Source organism: Haliotis rubra, unplaced genomic scaffold (genome assembly GCF_003918875.1).
Source record: "Haliotis rubra isolate DU_JTF1 unplaced genomic scaffold, ASM391887v1 Scf45, whole genome shotgun sequence".
Classification (NCBI taxonomy): domain Eukaryota; kingdom Metazoa; phylum Mollusca; class Gastropoda; order Lepetellida; family Haliotidae; genus Haliotis; species Haliotis rubra.
In genome coordinates, this window is record NW_025767135.1 from 1,126,854 (window position 1) to 1,145,767 (window position 18,914).

Below are 18,914 nucleotides of genomic sequence, written 5' to 3' on the forward strand. Positions count from 1 at the left end.
TTAACAACCCACCAACAATCACTCACTCACATTAAAATGGTTGTACAAAAGAATCCACCATAAACACTCACTCACTCAACCACTCAACCAACCATACAACCAGACAACCACAATATGCACTAACTCACCACTTACAGACAGTTTGTACTTTAAGGCTATGAGAACACTGGTCCACGCTGTTGTTGATACATGTATTCAAGTAACCAAAAGCATGACGCTGCTTGTACCACTTTCACATGATCATGTAGTATGTCACATGATCATGTAGTATGGACAAGTTTGGACACTTTACGCTGAATTCAAGTCAATACTTTCAAAAGCAACAAAACAAGAAAACACAGAGACTTATTTCAATGCGTTTATTATGACGTTCATACATGCTGAGATCACATGAGAGACGTGAAATGTCATGGATATCATAGCGTCCTTATACTGGCTTGTTCCATTTGATGAATCTACCATCTACAGGATTTATCTAGACCCACATGACCTTCAGTAGCACAGAGTTTATATTCTTTATCCTCTTGAACTCACTTTCCCTTCATCATCTTTACAAATTCTGAAACATAATGATACATCATATATTATATGTTCATCATATCATCATATGTTTAGGATGAATAAGATGAAACATGGACTATGTTTTGTTGATTAGCCATTTGTCATGTCTTTGTGGATAAAACTGATAATTGTTTGAATGAGTGATGACATTCATTCTGGTCAAATAAACAGCATTTGCGATAATGTGTTATACTGTTTGTGAGAGGAGCAACCAGTAAATTTTCAGAGTGAAAATGTCAAACCCTCACACGACAATGACACATAATGGTGGCGAAACTTTCTAGAATAACTGACGTTGCACAAGTGAAACTAGATGTTCTCAACACCCTTGTCCTTTGCTGCCCTTACCATCCGTCGAGAGAGCAGGTCAAGGTCAAGGTCAAGATGACGTTCTATAATAACCAATGGCATATTGCTTTATTCTATTTTCTTGTATGGATTAGGGGAGTTGAGTGTAAAGTAACGGGTTGTTTTTCCAGGCTGTGACCTGCTCACCTTCGTAGTCGACCTCTCCGTTCCCATCAGCATCGGCCTCGTTGATCATATCGTCAATTTCTTCTTCAGTCCAAGTCTCCCCCATATTTACAAGGAACGCCCTGACTTCTGTCGCGCTGATGGAACCATCGCCATCCTTGTCAAAGAGTCGGAAGGTAGCTTTGTATTCCTCCTCACTATCTTCATCCTCCTCATCCTCCTCTTCTTCTTCCTCCTCCTCGTTGAGCTTATTTGACATCACGCTCAGAAACCGAGGAAGGTCAATCTTGCCCTTCCCTGAAAAGATTAAACATGGCGTCAGTTGTCAGCTAAGCAACATCTGAGCTACTATGAGTGAGTGAGAATGGTTTTACACCGCTTTTAGCAATATTTCAGCAATACCAGGGCGGGCGAAACCAGAAATGGGCTTCACACATTCTACGCAAGTGGGGAATCGAACCCGGGACGAGCAAACACCTTAACCACTAGGCTACCCTGTCGACCCGACCATGAACATAGGTAATAGGTTATACATGTTCACTGGAGTCCATATTTTCATATTTCAGTTAATACTGTACCACTTTTAAGTACCTTTATTCTGTTTTGATATACATTTAAGGTTTAATGTCAAGGTAAGATCGGTAATGACAGAGTAATGAATGTGAAACAGCCTGAGCACAACATTATTCGTACCATCAGGATCCGCTTCACTGATCATGTCCTTGAGCTCATCATCTGGTAGCTCCAGCTTTAGTTTCGTCAACACAGCTCCCAACTTCTCGTTTGGTATAGTTTCGTCATCGTTTTCACTGAACTCTTTGAAGGCTTTCGTAAACTCTGCGGATATGATGAATTCAGAATATTATATTGAGTGTGACCACTGTATAGTCTGTTTGCAGTGAAAACGTACCGATGAATTTCACTCTAAACAAAAAGTAAATCGATTAAAGCGAAATTAAGATTGCGAATCCTCATCATTTTACCTTGCCAAATGAACATTTAAATCTCAGAATTTTATTCAACTTAGGATAAAAGTTGTTTAACAAACGATAATAGATTCAAATAGCCATTATTGGTTTGTATTACACGTGCTGTACGTGATGAGCGTTAACTTAGACCAGCCCTACTTGTTCTCGGTGTTTCATCTAATGTGCATACCCCCTTGTAATACAAACTAATAATAGCGATTTGAAACTATGATCGTTTGTTAAAAAACTTTAATCCTAAGTTGAATAAAATTCTGAGATTGAATGTTCAATTGGCAAGGTAAAATTATGAGGATTCGCTTTAATTTCGCTTTAATCGATTTACTTTTTTGTTTAGAGTGAAATTCATCGGTACGTTTTCACTGCAAACAGACCATAACAATTAGTAAGGATGTAAGGATATTGTTACTTCTGTAACAACAAAACAGGTAAAGAACATCAATAGACAATTGAGATTAGTCTGTAATTAATTGTATGATGATACCCATTAGATTATTTCGTACTCTGCCCTGTCATCGTATTTCATGATATCAATCACTGGATTGTGTGGTCCAGAGTTACAAATTTCTGAAGGTCAGGGTCACATGTGTTGGTCCAGGTTTTATGCGATTACAAAGATGCACATATTTAATTTCATTATAACACAAATAACATATCATGACCATCATATCATGACCATCATATCAACCTCTCAAAGGTTAATATGACCTCAAAACGTTATATTATCATTGCATCGTAGTTCGTCATGATAATGAGCGAATAGCATATACAGTGTGAACGTCAATTGTGTTTGACAATTAGTATCACATTCATTACCTTCAACCTGATCCTCCGTTAGATCGTTTTCAGATTGCTAAAACAAATGAGAATTGACATTACGTCAGCTGTGTCTCCATTAAAAGATTATTGACACTTAAGTCACAATTTAAATATACAAATTAACACTCAACAACTATAAATGATCACATATTAATTACTTATTTAAGCGCATTATTGGTGTCACGTTTCAAAACACAAAGTAAATTATCCACTTACCATGTTGTCTACAGGTGCTACTTGCACAGGTGTAGCTGTAAGAATACAAACCCAAAATGGCAGACAGCCTGACTATGTTCTTAGTATGGTCCAACATTTATACACCCTTTAGGAAAGTCTCTATAGAACATACACTGCTATAATTCAGGTAAGAAAAAAACAGTTGTAACGGTACTGTTAACAATGAAAGAGAGAAGACGTCTTTTGTGAGTGTGTAAGTCTATGCAGGAGAGTCAGTAAAGGTGTGAAGCTTTTGGATCAGTAATGCCAATGCATTGCTGGTCGTACAAAGGATACATTGAGACCTGCAATGCATGACTTAAATCGCTATGGTGTAGTTCAAACTTGCAATGTTAACTTTGAATATACAGTAAAATTGTTATGACCATTGTGGATAATAGTTATTCGGGGTGTCTGGGTATATGTGTGCACCCTACAAAGTCATATATGTCAATGTGAACTCTCGCATGTGTTATGGCTGGAGAATGGTATTTATAACTGTGTGTTGTAGAATATCCACCCTCACTACTGTTTATACTAAATATGTATTGGACAGACAGACAGACAGGTTTATTTCATAAATGTGACCATGAGGCCAATAATACAAAATGACAATTTGGATTAAATTTTTACAGAGCGCATGGACATGATTTTGTTTACAAAAATTGCTAGACGGAGTATTATGTTATGGTTCTTAGTATTTAGAAGATGTACAAATTTTTGTTTATTTGGGTTCAAAATATAGATACTTGGTATGTAGTGAGTTCTTACCGCTGCATATAAAGGACATTTCATTAACACATGATACTCATCTTGTGGTACATTTTTACAATAATCGCACATAGCTACACTAATGTCATTGTCTTTAGATCTTCTATACGAAACTATTTTTAAATTGGTGGAGCCGCATCTGAATTTTGTTAAGACTCTGCGCAGATGTAACGAAGAGAGTGCGATCAAATACAATTCCGGAACAATATCAGATTTAAAGGCAGAATACATATGCAGTGATTTTGAGTTTCTTATATCTTGTGTCCATTCTTGATAGTACGTCTTTACAACGTTGTTTGAAAAGATTTAAAAACAATTCCCAGTTTCCAACATTTTGATATATCCATACATAAGCAAAGCCATGTTGAAATAATATTGATCGTACTGCCGAAGCCCAGTTAATATCTCCATTGTCGTCTAAACGTTTCAACGTGTCTGCACACAGTTGACAAAGTTGAGTAATTGTTAGTGTAAGTATCGCAGTAGCCGAGTCAATAAGGGTGCAAGTGTATGAACCCAACACTCCCCCACACACTAATCTCAAGTAGAACAGTAGACTTAAGTAGAGCAAAACAGAGTCGATGTAGAACGGAAGAAATACTGTGAGCAGTTTTGTGGAAACGCCAGTCACCAATTTAATGTGTGTCAGGATAATAAACATTAGGAGTATTGTATTTGGAACACCAAAAAACAACATATTGACATCAAGTAAACATTATAACGTATATTTATTCCACAACAACCTTCAGTAAACTACACAGATGGATATCAATTTTGAGTAACTTCTGCAGGAAGGAAAACGTCACTTGACTCTTTCAATTGTATGAAGAAATGGAAGTGTGTCTTAACAAATGAGAACAATACAACAGATCATTAATGATCCGTACGTTCATACTCGAAGACACATCCCTTGTTCTCTGTTACGGGTAGGGTACCTGACCCACAGGTATAGACCCACAAAATGAAACACATAGCTACACAAGCTGGTATGAAGACGTTCAGAATGGTACTAGTTCTTCATCATCCTCACGAATTCTGAAAAAACAAACAGTTACAACATATTAATAATCAATGTAAATATATTGCACTCTTTATGCAGCACTCGTGTAGGTCACAGCTCAAGAAGGTCCAGAGGACAGTGTGGCCAACAGTGATTTATTGCATCAAAGTATCGACCCACTGAACTCTAAAAGTATACATTACATACATATATTCTAATAACAATAGGGGGGGGGGGGGGTAGCCTAGTGGTTAAAGCGTTGGCTCGTCACGCCGAAGACCCGGGTTCGAATCCCCACATTGGCACAATGTGTGAAGCCCTTTTCTGGTGTCCCCCGCCGTGATATTGCTGGAATATTGCTAAAAGCGGCGTAAAACCAAACCCAGTCAGTCAGTCAGTCTAATAACATTATATAAAGTGAGAACAATTAAATAATATTTAATACAACTGAGCCTTCTCAATATGTCACCTGTAATATTAGTAAGTTTAGCGAAGCATGTATATATGTGTTAACACTAGAGATATTATTCTGTCAGGTCATTAAAATTACTACTCAGCTAAACAATGTGTTCCGTTGAACATACTGGCCCCAAAATTGCAAAGCAATGAAAATGTTACTGGGCTGGAAACAGTCGTCCAAAACACAGCAAACTTAATGTCCAAAACACATATATAATACTTGTTGTAATTACTCTACCATGGAAGAAACATTTCTTATTTCTTATATCAATCATTATATATGAGTGTATACCATATCATACTACGGTTTCATTTCAAATGTTATTCGTATGTTTGTCCTTAACGTTTTGTGTACAGTGGACAGGCGGGCATGCTAATGGATAAGTTCAATACAATCTTACCATCATAATCTACTTGTCCATCGCCATTGGTGTCCGCTTCTCTGATCATGTCATCGACTTCTTCGTCAGTCAGCTTCTCGCCCAAGTTTGTCATGACATGCCTCAACTCAGCTGCACTGATGAAACCGTTGCCATCCTTGTCGAACACTCGGAATGCTTCCTTAATCTCGTCATCGGCGTCAGATTTCATCCGTTTGGCCATCATGTCCAGAAATTCAGGAAAATCTATTAAACCATTACCTAAAAGGAAACATTATTAGTAGTCTACGTCGCTTTGGTCGGGGTGATTGGCACATACACATTTTATCAAAATGACCTCTCTAGTGCGTAAGAAAGATACCTAAATTCATAAAGTATAACATAATGGAAAAATGCCTACTGTAACTGCAACAGCTTGACAGGCATAAACGCGATGGCAATGGTGTAAATGGATCATTGAAAATCATAACTTGATTTGATTTGATTTGATTTGTACAACTTCTTCTGCCAGGCAGATTATATGACGGCCTGTGGAATGACGGTACGGAAATACACATCTAAAGGCTGTTGTACCGTCACGATTGCACATTATCGTACAAGACTGTTGTCATAAAGGAGTTTTTGTTTACAAGTGTAGGCAACTGAAATGAAGCATTAATGTGCCTGATGACGTGCTTGTTGCGCAGTATAGAGCCATGTGTCTTTAAGACACCTTACCATCAGCATCTATTTCTCTGATCATGTTTTGTAGTTCTGTTTGTGATGGTTCTTGTCCAAGTGACCTCATCACCGTCCCCAGCTCCGTGGTGGTAATAGTCCCATCTCCATCCTTGTCAAAAAGACCGAACGCCTCTTTGAATTCTGTAATGTTATCGATTGACCTGTCTCATAATTTAATAATGATGCTGTTTTGTTGCAAATACTGGACGGCCTGTTCATATTTTCTCTGTTAGTGGAATGTGATGTTAAAATGAAGAACTATCTCATTTGTAACCATTAAAAAGTTTCTCCTTAAATCATGAGTGGATTGTATGAACTCTAACGTGTGATAAACTTGTGTTTATGTAACAACAAATATTTCTTACATTACATCAGTTCTGACCTCTGATTCCCAATCAGACCCAAGGATCAAACATAGGTTCGAATCCCAGATTGATCCTTGGTTCGTCAGGACCACATCCTTTTTTGTCGAAAATGCATCACATTCCTCAAATAATACCATATAACACAAATACTGATCAAGTCTACATTAAACTCAATTCACGCACGCACACACGCACGCACACACGCATTCACACACGCAGGCACGCACCCACTCATTTACCACTGTATGAATAATAGTTGCACAAAGTACTTACCTGAAATCTGTTCCTGTGTCAAATGCTCTGTCTGTAATGACAAATTATTTCCACCCAAAGTAAGTAACACGTAACTTAGTAACAAGGCAGCATTACTGACATGCAACATCTATATTGTAGGACATAATAACTTTGCAAGAAATCTTAGACTCCAAATTTGTTGTGGAGAAGAGGACATAACACAAAACGCTTTCAAAACCTGAATCTCACATCAAAACATGTTTGACAGCTATAAGCTTGATATTGACACTGCCAAATGGGTTGGCAGTGAACGTGTGATGACCTTCAGAACATTAACGACATGTTCCTCAACAAATAGCCTCTTAATCATAGCATTATTTAGAACGACATCGCATTAATATTTGTATAAAATATAAATAATATGAAAAGTTAGGTGTCGATACCTACCATGACGTTCCGCTCTGAATATCGACTGTAACTGAGCAGTTGAACGTTGCTCATATGTGCCTTGGGCTACATCCAGCTTGGTCGTTGAAACAAGTATCCACCTTAATATCTGTTCATCAGAGTATATAGCAAAACATAACCCATCAAACTTTCACCCAAAGATATATGCTATAATGTTATTGTTATAATGCATGCGGACCGCTGGTGTACCGCTTCGGTTATTTAATGACATATGCATTCATCAAAGAAGAGAAGAAAAGGTTTCTTTATAAAATTTTCGTTTTATACAGTTCTGGCGTCAAGATGATTGTACGTAATGACGATAAATATATATTTGAGGTTCGAACTGTGATGTTATTGTATTTTGTGGCATAGATAGGTATTCATTGATATACCTTTTAGGATCAAATGTAAAATGACCTCATTACAGAACGTATGCCCATTAAAAACATTTCGCGATGTGAACTTGCCCTGAGGACACAGGGAAAAAAGCTTTCTGACGTTTCTGAATTAATCTCTGATCTCGAATTCATTTTTGTGAAATCCTACTCCTCGAGGACAGAAAACTTTCATACACACGTCGTTATGTAATACCTTGATTAAGTCACTTTTCACAAGTATCATGCTGTTCTCTATTGGCTCCCTGTTAACTCAATCTCTGGTTGTATGCAAGTAATTTGAAATTATCAGTGGAATATTTATGAAAACTTTATCAAGGGCATAAACGATGTGTTATTTATCAGTATCAGCTCGAGATAACGCTATATGAGATGGCGAGAATTGGTCAGTTCTCCACTCTATGACAGGGTGTCATCCAATTTAATTTACTTGTGAGGATATATATTCCACAACCATTTAAGTGATACGACTCTCAGATAGCTGCCGCCAAAGTGTGCATTGTTTACTTTCATCACTTTTGAACAGACTTAAATTGTCAGGTTTCATATTGCAAGAAGTACCAGGTAGCATAACGAGACAAAATAAATATACATGAAGTATATATGTTAACAATTGTTTACGCGGTATGCCCAATAGCTACCATTTTTAATTTGCCTTGATATACCCCCTAGGGGGTTATGTTCTTTATACATGTATAAGTATATGATATGTGTATATGATGACACGGATACAGTTAAATACCCATGAATAGAGTGTTGTTCATGTTTATCTTATATTATGCATGTATACTGAGTCAAAAAAGAAACTTCACAAAATGTAATTTGAAAAATAATGAATAATTTTTCTCTGATGATACATCTATGTATCCGAAATTGGATCCCTATATTTCGACTCTAGAAAAACGTTAGCAAAACCCACTCAAACCCATCCATTCGTCGTGCAAATGACGTTAGTGTCAAATCAGGTTTTGCACGTGCAGTCGATCACGTGATCTTCGCATCGAAGTTTTCTTCATATGCACGTGTTTGCTTTGACCTCTAGAATTGAAAAAACACTTTTAAACGACAGTTCTAACGGTACTTTAAATGCCACGATTGTCAAATGTGCAACGTGAACGTGCCGTTGGCATGTTACAAGCGGGAAGATCAGTTATTGACGTCGCAAGAGCAATGGGATGCAACCGTCGTACTGTGTATGACTTGCGAGGTCGTCTACAACAAACTGGCACCACTTCTGATCGCCCAAGGTCGGGTCGTCCACGTGTGACGTCACGAGCAGAAGACCGTCAAATCGTCCTACGTCACCTACTTGACAGATTTCTGCCGGCTACACGAGCCAGGGCTGAGATGTTTAGAGGTCGACTGTCCTCACAGACCATTCGAAATCGGTTGCGGGCTGCCAATCTCCATTCTCGACGTCCATATCGGTGGCCAATATTGACGCCGTTTCATCAACGTCAACGTCTGCTGTGGGCCCAACGTCACCTCCGATGGACCCAGAGAGACTGGAGTCGAGTCGTCTTTAGCGATGAATCCAGGTTTACCCTCAGATTCGCGGACGGCAGGCATAGAGTCTGGAGACGACGTCGTGAACGGTATGCCCAATGTTGTGTACAGGAAGTCGACAGATTCGGGGGCAGAAGTTGCATGGTGTGGGGTGCTTTCTGTGGGAACAACCGTTCCCGACTTCTGGTCATCCGTGGAAACCTCACAGCTGCTGCTTACCGCGACCAGGTGCTCACCCCTGAACTCGTTCCTTTCATGGCGGCTCATGGCCCAGGTCTATAGTTCCAGCATGATAATGCTCGGCCGCATACCGCGATGTTGACACGAAATTTCCTTCAAAACGCTGGAATCAACGCCATGGACTGGCCATCGAGGTCCCCTGACCTTAATCCAATAGAGCACGTTTTGGATGCACTTGGGAGAAGGCTTCGTGGTCTTGGGAACCAACCTCAGAATTTGCAGGAACTTGGCGCTGCCTTGCAAGAGCAATGGCGCAGAATCCCCAACCACGTGTTCACAAGCATCAGGCAGTCGATGAGGAGACGGTGTTTGGCAGTGGTGAATGCGCGGGGCGGCCATACACGATATTAAACTGAAAAATTTCGCATTTTTATTCTTGTGACTTGACATTCTGTATACCCATGTTTTGGAACGGCGGTGTAGCCTAATGGAACTGATTATGGCACTGTCAGTGTATCGAGTACATCACACAGATCGCAGCAATGAAATAATAACAATTTAACCATCTTACCATCTCTTGTTCTTTTATAGTGCCCTGAAGAAAGAATGTGAAGTTTCTTTTTTGACTCAGTATATATTGTCATCAATGTGTTAAGTCGTAATTGCGTAATGTAAGCAGCTGTAGTATGACTTGGTCCTTTGATGTTAATGGGCTTGGCTGGCCAAGCAGTCTAAAGCCTTGTTTACATGCACCCCTTTGCCCCCGGGGGTAAAATACCCCTGAGAGGCATATTTTGTCGTATAAACGGGTCTAACAGGGGGGTAAATTATACCCACAGGGGGGTATTCTGCCCCTGGTCAAGAGGTGGAGCAAATTCAGTTACCCCCGGGGGTATTCTACCCCTTGGGGGTAAAAGTGTCATGTAAACGGTCTATCAAGCTAACTACAACCAGGGGTACATTTGTAGAACCATCCATCCCTGCTTATAATGGAATGGTTTTCCAGGAAATCTAGACATGCATTTTGTTGGTATGTATGTTGTTGGTATGCACTATCCACCCTGTCATTAATCTGTAGCTCTACACTGGAAACAACATGCCTCCGATAAACAAGCGTTTACGACGTGGTTAAGCCTGGACAGATGATGATACAAAGGGTCTGCTTAGTATCTGCGGAGACATGCCAATCCAGTTCCTTCTGGCCAGATGATGAGACAAAGCGTCTGCTCAGTATCTGCGGAGACATGCCCATCCAATCCCTTCTGGACAGATGATGAGACAAAGGGTCTGCTCAGTATCTGTGGAGACATGCCCATCCAATCCCTTCTGGACAGATGATGAGACAAAGGGTTTGCTCAGTATCTGTGGAGACATGCCCATCAATCCCTTCTGGACAGATGATGAGACAAAGGGTTTGCTCAGTATCTGTGGAGACATGCCCATCCAATCCCTTCTGGACAGATGATGAGACAAAGGGTCTGCTCAGTATCTGTGGAGACATGCCCATCCAATCCCTTCTGGACAGATGATGAGACAAAGGGTTTGCTCAGTATCTGTGGAGACATGCCCATCCAATCCCTTCTGGACAAATGATGAGACAAAGGGTCTGCTTAGTATCTGTGGAGACATGCCCATCCAATCCCTTCTGGACAGATGATGAGACAAAGGGTTTGCTCAGTATCTGTGGAGACATGCCCATCCAATCCCTTCTGGACAGATGATGAGACAAAGGGTCTGCTCAGTATCTGTGGAGACATGCTCATCCAATCCCTTCTGGACAGATGATGAGACAAAGGGTCTGCTCAGTATCTGTGGAGACATGCCCATCCAATCCCTTCTGGACAGATGATGAGACAAAGGGTCTGCTTAGTATCTGTGGAGACATGCCCATCCAATCCCTTCTGGACAGATGATGAGACAAAGGGTTTGCTCAGTATCTGTGGAGACATGCCCATCCAATCCCTTCTGGACAGATGATGAGACAAAGGGTTTGCTCAGTATCTGTGGAGACATGCCCATCCAATCCCTTCTGGACAGATGATGAGACAAAGGGTTTGCTCAGTATCTGTGGAGACATGCCCATCCAATCCCTTCTGGACAGATGATGAGACAAAGGGTTTGCTCAGTATCTGTGGAGACATGCCCATCCAATCCCTTCTGGACAGATGATGAGACAAAGGGTCTGCTCAGTATCTGTGGAGACATGCCCATCCAATCCCTTCTGGACAGATGATGAGACAAAGGGTTTGCTCGGTATCTGTGGAGACATGCCCATCCAATCCCTTCTGGACAGATGATGAGACAAAGGGTCTGCTCAGTATCTGTGGAGACATGCCCATCCAATCCCTTCTGGACAGATGATGAGACAAAGGGTTTGCTCAGTATCTGTGGAGACATGCCCATCCAATCCCTTCTGGACAGATGATGAGACAAAGGGTTTGCTCAGTATCTGTGGAGACATGCCCATCCAATCCCTTCTGGACAGATGATGAGACAAAGGGTCTGCTCAGTATCTGTGGAGACATGCCCATCAATCCCTTCTGGACAGATGATGAGACAAAGGGTTTGCTCAGTATCTGTGGAGACATGCCCATCCAATCCCTTCTGGACAGATGATGAGACAAAGGGTTTGCTCAGTATCTGTGGAGACATGCCCATCCAATCCCTTCTGGACAGATGATGAGACAAAGGGTTTGCTCAGTATCTGTGGAGACATGCCCATCCAATCCCTTCTGGACAGATGATGAGACAAAGGGTTTGCTCAGTATCTGTGGAGACATGCCCATCCAATCCCTTCTGGACAGATGATGAGACAAAGGGTTTGCTCAGTATCTGTGGAGACATGCCCATCCAATCCCTTCTGGACAGATGATGAGACAAAGGGTTTGCTCAGTATCTGTGGAGACATGCCCATCAATCCCTTCTGGACAGATGATGAGACAAAGGGTTTGCTCAGTATCTGTGGAGACATGCCCATCCAATCCCTTCTGGACAGATGATGAGACAAAGGGTTTGCTCAGTATCTGTGGAGACATGCCCATCCAATCCCTTCTGGACAGATGATGAGACAAAGGGTTTGCTCAGTATCTGTGGAGACATGCCCATCCAATCCCTTCTGGACAGATGATGAGACAAAGGGTCTGCTCAGTATCTGTGGAGACATGCCCATCCAATCCCTTCTGCACAGATGATGAGACAAAGGGTTTGCTCGTATCTGTGGAGACATGCCCATCCAATCCCTTCTGGACAGATGATGAGACAAAGGGTCTGCTCAGTATCTGTGGAGACATGCCCATCCAATCCCTTCTGGACAGATGATGAGACAAAGGGTTTGCTCAGTATCTGTGGAGACATGCCCATCCAATCCCTTCTGGACAGATGATGAGACAAAGGGTTTGCTCAGTATCTGTGGAGACATGCCCATCCAATCCCTTCTGGACAGATGATGAGACAAAGGGTCTGCTCAGTATCTGTGGAGACATGCCCATCCAATCCCTTCTGGACAGATGATGAGACAAAGGGTTTGCTCAGTATCTGTGGAGACATGCCCATCCAATCCCTTCTGGACAGATGATGAGACAAAGGGTTTGCTCAGTATCTGTGGAGACATGCCCATCCAATCCCTTCTGGACAGATGATGAGACAAAGGGTTTGCTCAGTATCTGTGGAGACATGCCCATCCAATCCCTTCTGGACAGATGATGAGACAAAGGGTTTGCTCAGTATCTGTGGAGACATGCCCATCCAATCCCTTCTGGACAGATGATGAGACAAAGGGTTTGCTCAGTATCTGTGGAGACATGCCCATCCAATCCCTTCTGGACAGATGATGAGACAAAGGGTTTGCTCAGTATCTGTGGAGACATGCCCATCCAATCCCTTCTGGACAGATGATGAGACAAAGGGTTTGCTCAGTATCTGTGGAGACATGCCCATCCAATCCCTTCTGGACAGATGATGAGACAAAGGGTTTGCTCAGTATCTGTGGAGACATGCCCATCCAATCCCTTCTGGACAGATGATGAGACAAAGGGTTTGCTCAGTATCTGTGGAGACATGCCCATCCAATCCCTTCTGGACAGATGATGAGACAAAGGGTCTGCTCAGTATCTGTGGAGACATGCCCATCCAATCCCTTCTGGACAGATGATGAGACAAAGGGTTTGCTCGGTATCTGTGGAGACATGCCCATCCAATCCCTTCTGGACAGATGATGAGACAAAGGGTCTGCTCAGTATCTGTGGAGACATGCCCATCCAATCCCTTCTGGACAGATGATGAGACAAAGGGTTTGCTCAGTATCTGTGGAGACATGCCCATCCAATCCCTTCTGGACAGATGATGAGACAAAGGGTTTGCTCAGTATCTGTGGAGACATGCCCATCCAATCCCTTCTGGACAGATGATGAGACAAAGGGTCTGCTCAGTATCTGTGGAGACATGCCCATCCAATCCCTTCTGGACAGATGATGAGACAAAGGGTTTGCTCAGTATCTGTGGAGACATGCCCATCCAATCCCTTCTGGACAGATGATGAGACAAAGGGTCTGCTCAGTATCTGTGGAGACATGCCCATCAATCCCTTCTGGACAGATGATGAGACAAAGGGTCTGCTCAGTATCTGTGGAGACATGCTCATCCAATCCCTTCTGGACAGATGATGAGACAAAGGGTCTGCTCAGTATCTGTGGAGACATGCCCATCCAATCCCTTCTGGACAGATGATGAGACAAAGGGTTTGCTCAGTATCTGTGGAGACATGCCCATCCAATCCCTTCTGGACAGATGATGAGACAAAGGGTTTGCTCAGTATCTGTGGAGACATGCCCATCCAATCCCTTCTGGACAGATGATGAGACAAAGGGTCTGCTCAGTATCTGTGGAGACATGCCCATCCAATCCCTTCTGGACAGATGATGAGACAAAGGGTTTGCTCGGTATCTGTGGAGACATGCCCATCCAATCCCTTCTGGACAGATGATGAGACAAAGGGTCTGCTCAGTATCTGTGGAGACATGCCCATCCAATCCCTTCTGGACAGATGATGAGACAAAGGGTTTGCTCAGTATCTGTGGAGACATGCCCATCCAATCCCTTCTGGACAGATGATGAGACAAAGGGTTTGCTCAGTATCTGTGGAGACATGCCCATCCAATCCCTTCTGGACAGATGATGAGACAAAGGGTCTGCTCAGTATCTGTGGAGACATGCCCATCCAATCCCTTCTGGACAGATGATGAGACAAAGGGTTTGCTCGGTATCTGTGGAGACATGCCCATCCAATCCCTTCTGGACAGATGATGAGACAAAGGGTCTGCTCAGTATCTGTGGAGACATGCCCATCCAATCCCTTCTGGACAGATGATGAGACAAAGGGTTTGCTCAGTATCTGTGGAGACATGCCCATCCAATCCCTTCTGGGCAGATGATGAGACAAAGGGTCTGCTCAGTATCTGTGGAGACATGCCCATCCAATCCCTTCTGGACAGATGATGAAACAAAGGGTTTGCTCAGTATCTGTAGAGACATGCCCATCCAATCCCTTCTGGACAGATGATGAGACAAAGGGTCTGCTTAGTATCTGTGGAGACATGCCCATCCAATCCCTTCTGGACAGATGATGAGACAAAGGGTTTGCTCGGTATCTGTGGAGACATGCCCATCCAATCCCTTCTGGACAGATGATGAGACAAAGGGTTTGCTCAGTATCTGTGGAGACATGCCCACCCAATCCCTTCTGGACAGATGATGAGACAAAGGGTCTGCTTAGTATCTATGGAGACATGCCCATCCAATCCCTTCTGGACAGATGATGAGACAAAGGGTTTGCTCAGTATCTGTGGAGACATGCCCATCCAATCCCTTCTGGACAGATGATGAGACAAAGGGTCTGCTTAGTATCTGTGGAGACATGCCCATCCAATCCCTTCTGGACAGATGATGAGACAAAGGGTCTGCTCAGTATCTGTGGAGACATGCCCATCCAATCCCTTCTGGACAGATGATGAGACAAAGGGTTTGCTCGGTATCTGTGGAGACATGCCCATCCAATCCCTTCTGGACAGATGATGAGACAAAGGGTCTGCTCAGTATCTGTGGAGACATGCCCATCAATCCCTTCTGGACAGATGATGAGACAAAGGGTTTGCTCAGTATCTGTGGAGACATGCCCATCCAATCCCTTCTGGACAGATGATGAGACAAAGGGTTTGCTCAGTATCTGTGGAGACATGCCCATCCAATCCCTTCTGGACAGATGATGAGACAAAGGGTTTGCTTAGTATCTGTGGAGACATGCCCATCCAATCCCTTCTGGACAGATGATGAGACAAAGGGTCTGCTCAGTATCTGTGGAGACATGCCCATCCAATCCCTTCTGGACAGATGATGAGACAAAGGGTTTGCTCAGTATCTGTGGAGACATGCCCATCCAATCCCTTCTGGACAGATGATGAGACAAAGGGTCTGCTCAGTATCTGTGGAGACATGCTCATCCAATCCCTTCTGGACAGATGATGAGACAAAGGGTCTGCTCAGTATCTGTGGAGACATGCCCATCCAATCCCTTCTGGACAGATGATGAGACAAAGGGTCTGCTCAGTATCTGTGGAGACATGCCCATCCAATCCCTTCTGGACAGATGATGAGACAAAGGGTTTGCTCAGTATCTGTGGAGACATGCCCATCCAATCCCTTCTGGACAGATGATGAGACAAAGGGTCTGCTCAGTATCTGTGGAGACATGCCCATCCAATCCCTTCTGGACAGATGATGAGACAAAGGGTTTGCTCAGTATCTGTGGAGACATGCCCATCCAATCCCTTCTGGACAGATGATGAGACAAAGGGTCTGCTCAGTATCTGTGGAGACATGCTCATCCAATCCCTTCTGGACAGATGATGAGACAAAGGGTCTGCTCAGTATCTGTGGAGACATGCCCATCCAATCCCTTCTGGACAGATGATGAGACAAAGGGTCTGCTTAGTATCTGTGGAGACATGCCCATCCAATCCCTTCTGGACAGATGATGAGACAAAGGGTTTGCTCAGTATCTGTGGAGACATGCCCATCCAATCCCTTCTGGACAGATGATGAGACAAAGGGTCTGCTCAGTATCTGTGGAGACATGCCCATCCAATCCCTTCTGGACAGATGATGAGACAAAGGGTTTGCTCAGTATCTGTGGAGACATGCCCATCCAATCCCTTCTGGACAGATGATGAGACAAAGGGTCTGCTCAGTATCTGTGGAGACATGCCCATCAATCCCTTCTGGACAGATGATGAGACAAAGGGTTTGCTTAGTATCTGTGGAGACATGCCCATCCAATCCCTTCTGGACAGATGATGAGACAAAGGGTCTGCTTAGTATCTGTGGAGACATGCCCATCCAATCCCTTCTGGACAGATGATGAGACAAAGGGTTTGCTCGGTATCTGTGGAGACATGCCCATCCAATCTCTTCTGGACAGATGATGAGACAAAGGGTTTGCTTAGTATCTGTGGAGACATGCCCATCCAATCCCTTCTGGACAGATGATGAGACAAAGGGTCTGCTTAGTATCTGTGGAGACATGCCCATCCAATCCCTTCTGGACAGATGATGAGACAAAGGGTTTGCTCAGTATCTGTGGAGACATGCCCATCCAATCCCTTCTGGACAGATGATGAGACAAAGGGTTTGCTTAGTATCTGTGGAGACATGCCCATCCAATCCCTTCTGGACAGATGATGAGACAAAGGGTTTGCTCAGTATCTGTGGAGACATGCCCATCCAATCCCTTCTGGACAGATGATGAGACAAAGGGTCTGCTTAGTATCTGTGGAGACATGCCCATCCAATCCCTTCTGGACAGATGATGAGACAAAGGGTTTGCTCAGTATCTGTGGAGACATGCCCATCCAATCCCTTCTGGACAGATGATGAGACAAAGGGTTTGCTCAGTATCTGTGGAGACATGCTCATCCAATCCCTTCTGGACAGATGATGAGACAAAGGGTCTGCTCAGTATCTGTGGAGACATGCCCATCCAATCCCTTCTGGACAGATGATGAGACAAAGGGTCTGCTTAGTATCTGTGGAGACATGCCCATCAATCCCTTCTGGACAGATGATGAGACAAAGGGTTTGCTTAGTATCTGTGGAGACATGCCCATCCAATCCCTTCTGGACAGATGATGAGACAAAGGGTTTGCTCAGTATCTGTGGAGACATGCCCATCCAATCCCTTCTGGACAGATGATGAGACAAAGGGTCTGCTTAGTATCTGTGGAGACATGCCCATCCAATCCCTTCTGGACAGATGATGAGACAAAGGGTTTGCTCAGTATCTGTGGAGACATGCCCATCCAATCCCTTCTGGACAGATGATGAGACAAAGGGTTTGCTCAGTATCTGTGGAGACATGCTCATCCAATCCCTTCTGGACAGATGATGAGACAAAGGGTTTGCTTAGTGTCTGTGGAGACATGCCCATCCAATCCCTTCTGGACAGATGATGAGACAAAGGGTTTGCTCAGTATCTGTGGAGACATGCCCATCCAATCCCTTCTGGACAGATGATGAGACAAAGGGTCTGCTTAGTATCTGTGGAGACATGCCCATCCAATCCCTTCTGGACAGATGATGAGACAAAGGGTTTGCTCAGTATCTGTGGAGACATGCCCATCCAATCCCTTCTGGACAGATGATGAGACAAAGGGTTTGCTCAGTATCTGTGGAGACATGCTCATCCAATCCCTTCTGGACAGATGATGAGCAAAGGGTCTGCTTAGTATCTGCGGAGACATGCCCATCTAGTCCCTTCTGGACAGCCCCTCAAAAGCTGATACAGCTGTTTATTCAAAGGTGAACAAAGTAATGCATGAACTGGGCTTTGTGAAAATGGCCAAACAATGCACAGAACGAACGAAAACACTTAAAAAATCATATAGACAGTGTAGGGATTCACATAAGAGGAGTGGACAGACCCAAAAACCCTGCACATTTTATGAACAGTTAAATGAAATTTTGCGACATCGCCTGGAAAGGGCATTCAAAGTCTGCAGCGGTCAGTTGCATCAGATACAGACATATCTGATCTTGAAGTTACTGATGATCATGTTACCGACAACATTGCTGATGATGTCGAACTTGCTGAGCCAGGAGATTATGAATGTGTTAAAAATGGCCAACAAAATGGTCATATGAAAAGAAACAAAAAGGAAAACAAAGAAAACCCAAACTGCAAACAACTTTGAAAACTGTCATGGACTAGTTTGCTAAACCTAACGAAGATATTGAAGCAAGGCAGATTCAGTTGGAAAAGAAACAAATTGAGCTGGAAATGAGAAAAATGACGAGAGAAAGAAAATAGAGAGCTTGCACTTAGGAAACTGGATAAAGGAGAAAGACAGAAA

The 18,914-nt window shown here is 43.0% G+C and overlaps 2 protein-coding genes across 2 annotated transcripts; both read right to left on the reverse strand.

The window, feature by feature from the left end:
• Window positions 1-344: 344 nt before the first annotated feature.
• LOC124289822 (calmodulin-like) lies at window positions 345-3,254 on the reverse strand. The gene is made up of 5 exons (XM_046726495.1): window positions 3,057-3,254; window positions 2,838-2,874; window positions 1,729-1,872; window positions 1,057-1,332; window positions 345-559 (listed from the first exon to the last, which is right to left on the reverse strand). The coding sequence occupies exons 1-5, from the start codon at window positions 3,057-3,059 to the stop codon at window positions 531-533; spliced, it is 489 nt and encodes a 162-aa protein (XP_046582451.1). The 5' UTR covers window positions 3,060-3,254; the 3' UTR covers window positions 345-530.
• Window positions 3,255-4,536: 1,282 nt separating this feature from the next.
• Window positions 4,537-7,560, reverse strand: LOC124289821 (calmodulin-A-like). The gene is made up of 5 exons (XM_046726494.1): window positions 7,433-7,560; window positions 7,025-7,055; window positions 6,384-6,527; window positions 5,688-5,927; window positions 4,537-4,862 (listed from the first exon to the last, which is right to left on the reverse strand). The coding sequence occupies exons 1-5, from the start codon at window positions 7,484-7,486 to the stop codon at window positions 4,837-4,839; spliced, it is 495 nt and encodes a 164-aa protein (XP_046582450.1). The 5' UTR covers window positions 7,487-7,560; the 3' UTR covers window positions 4,537-4,836.
• Window positions 7,561-18,914: the final 11,354 nt, after the last annotated feature.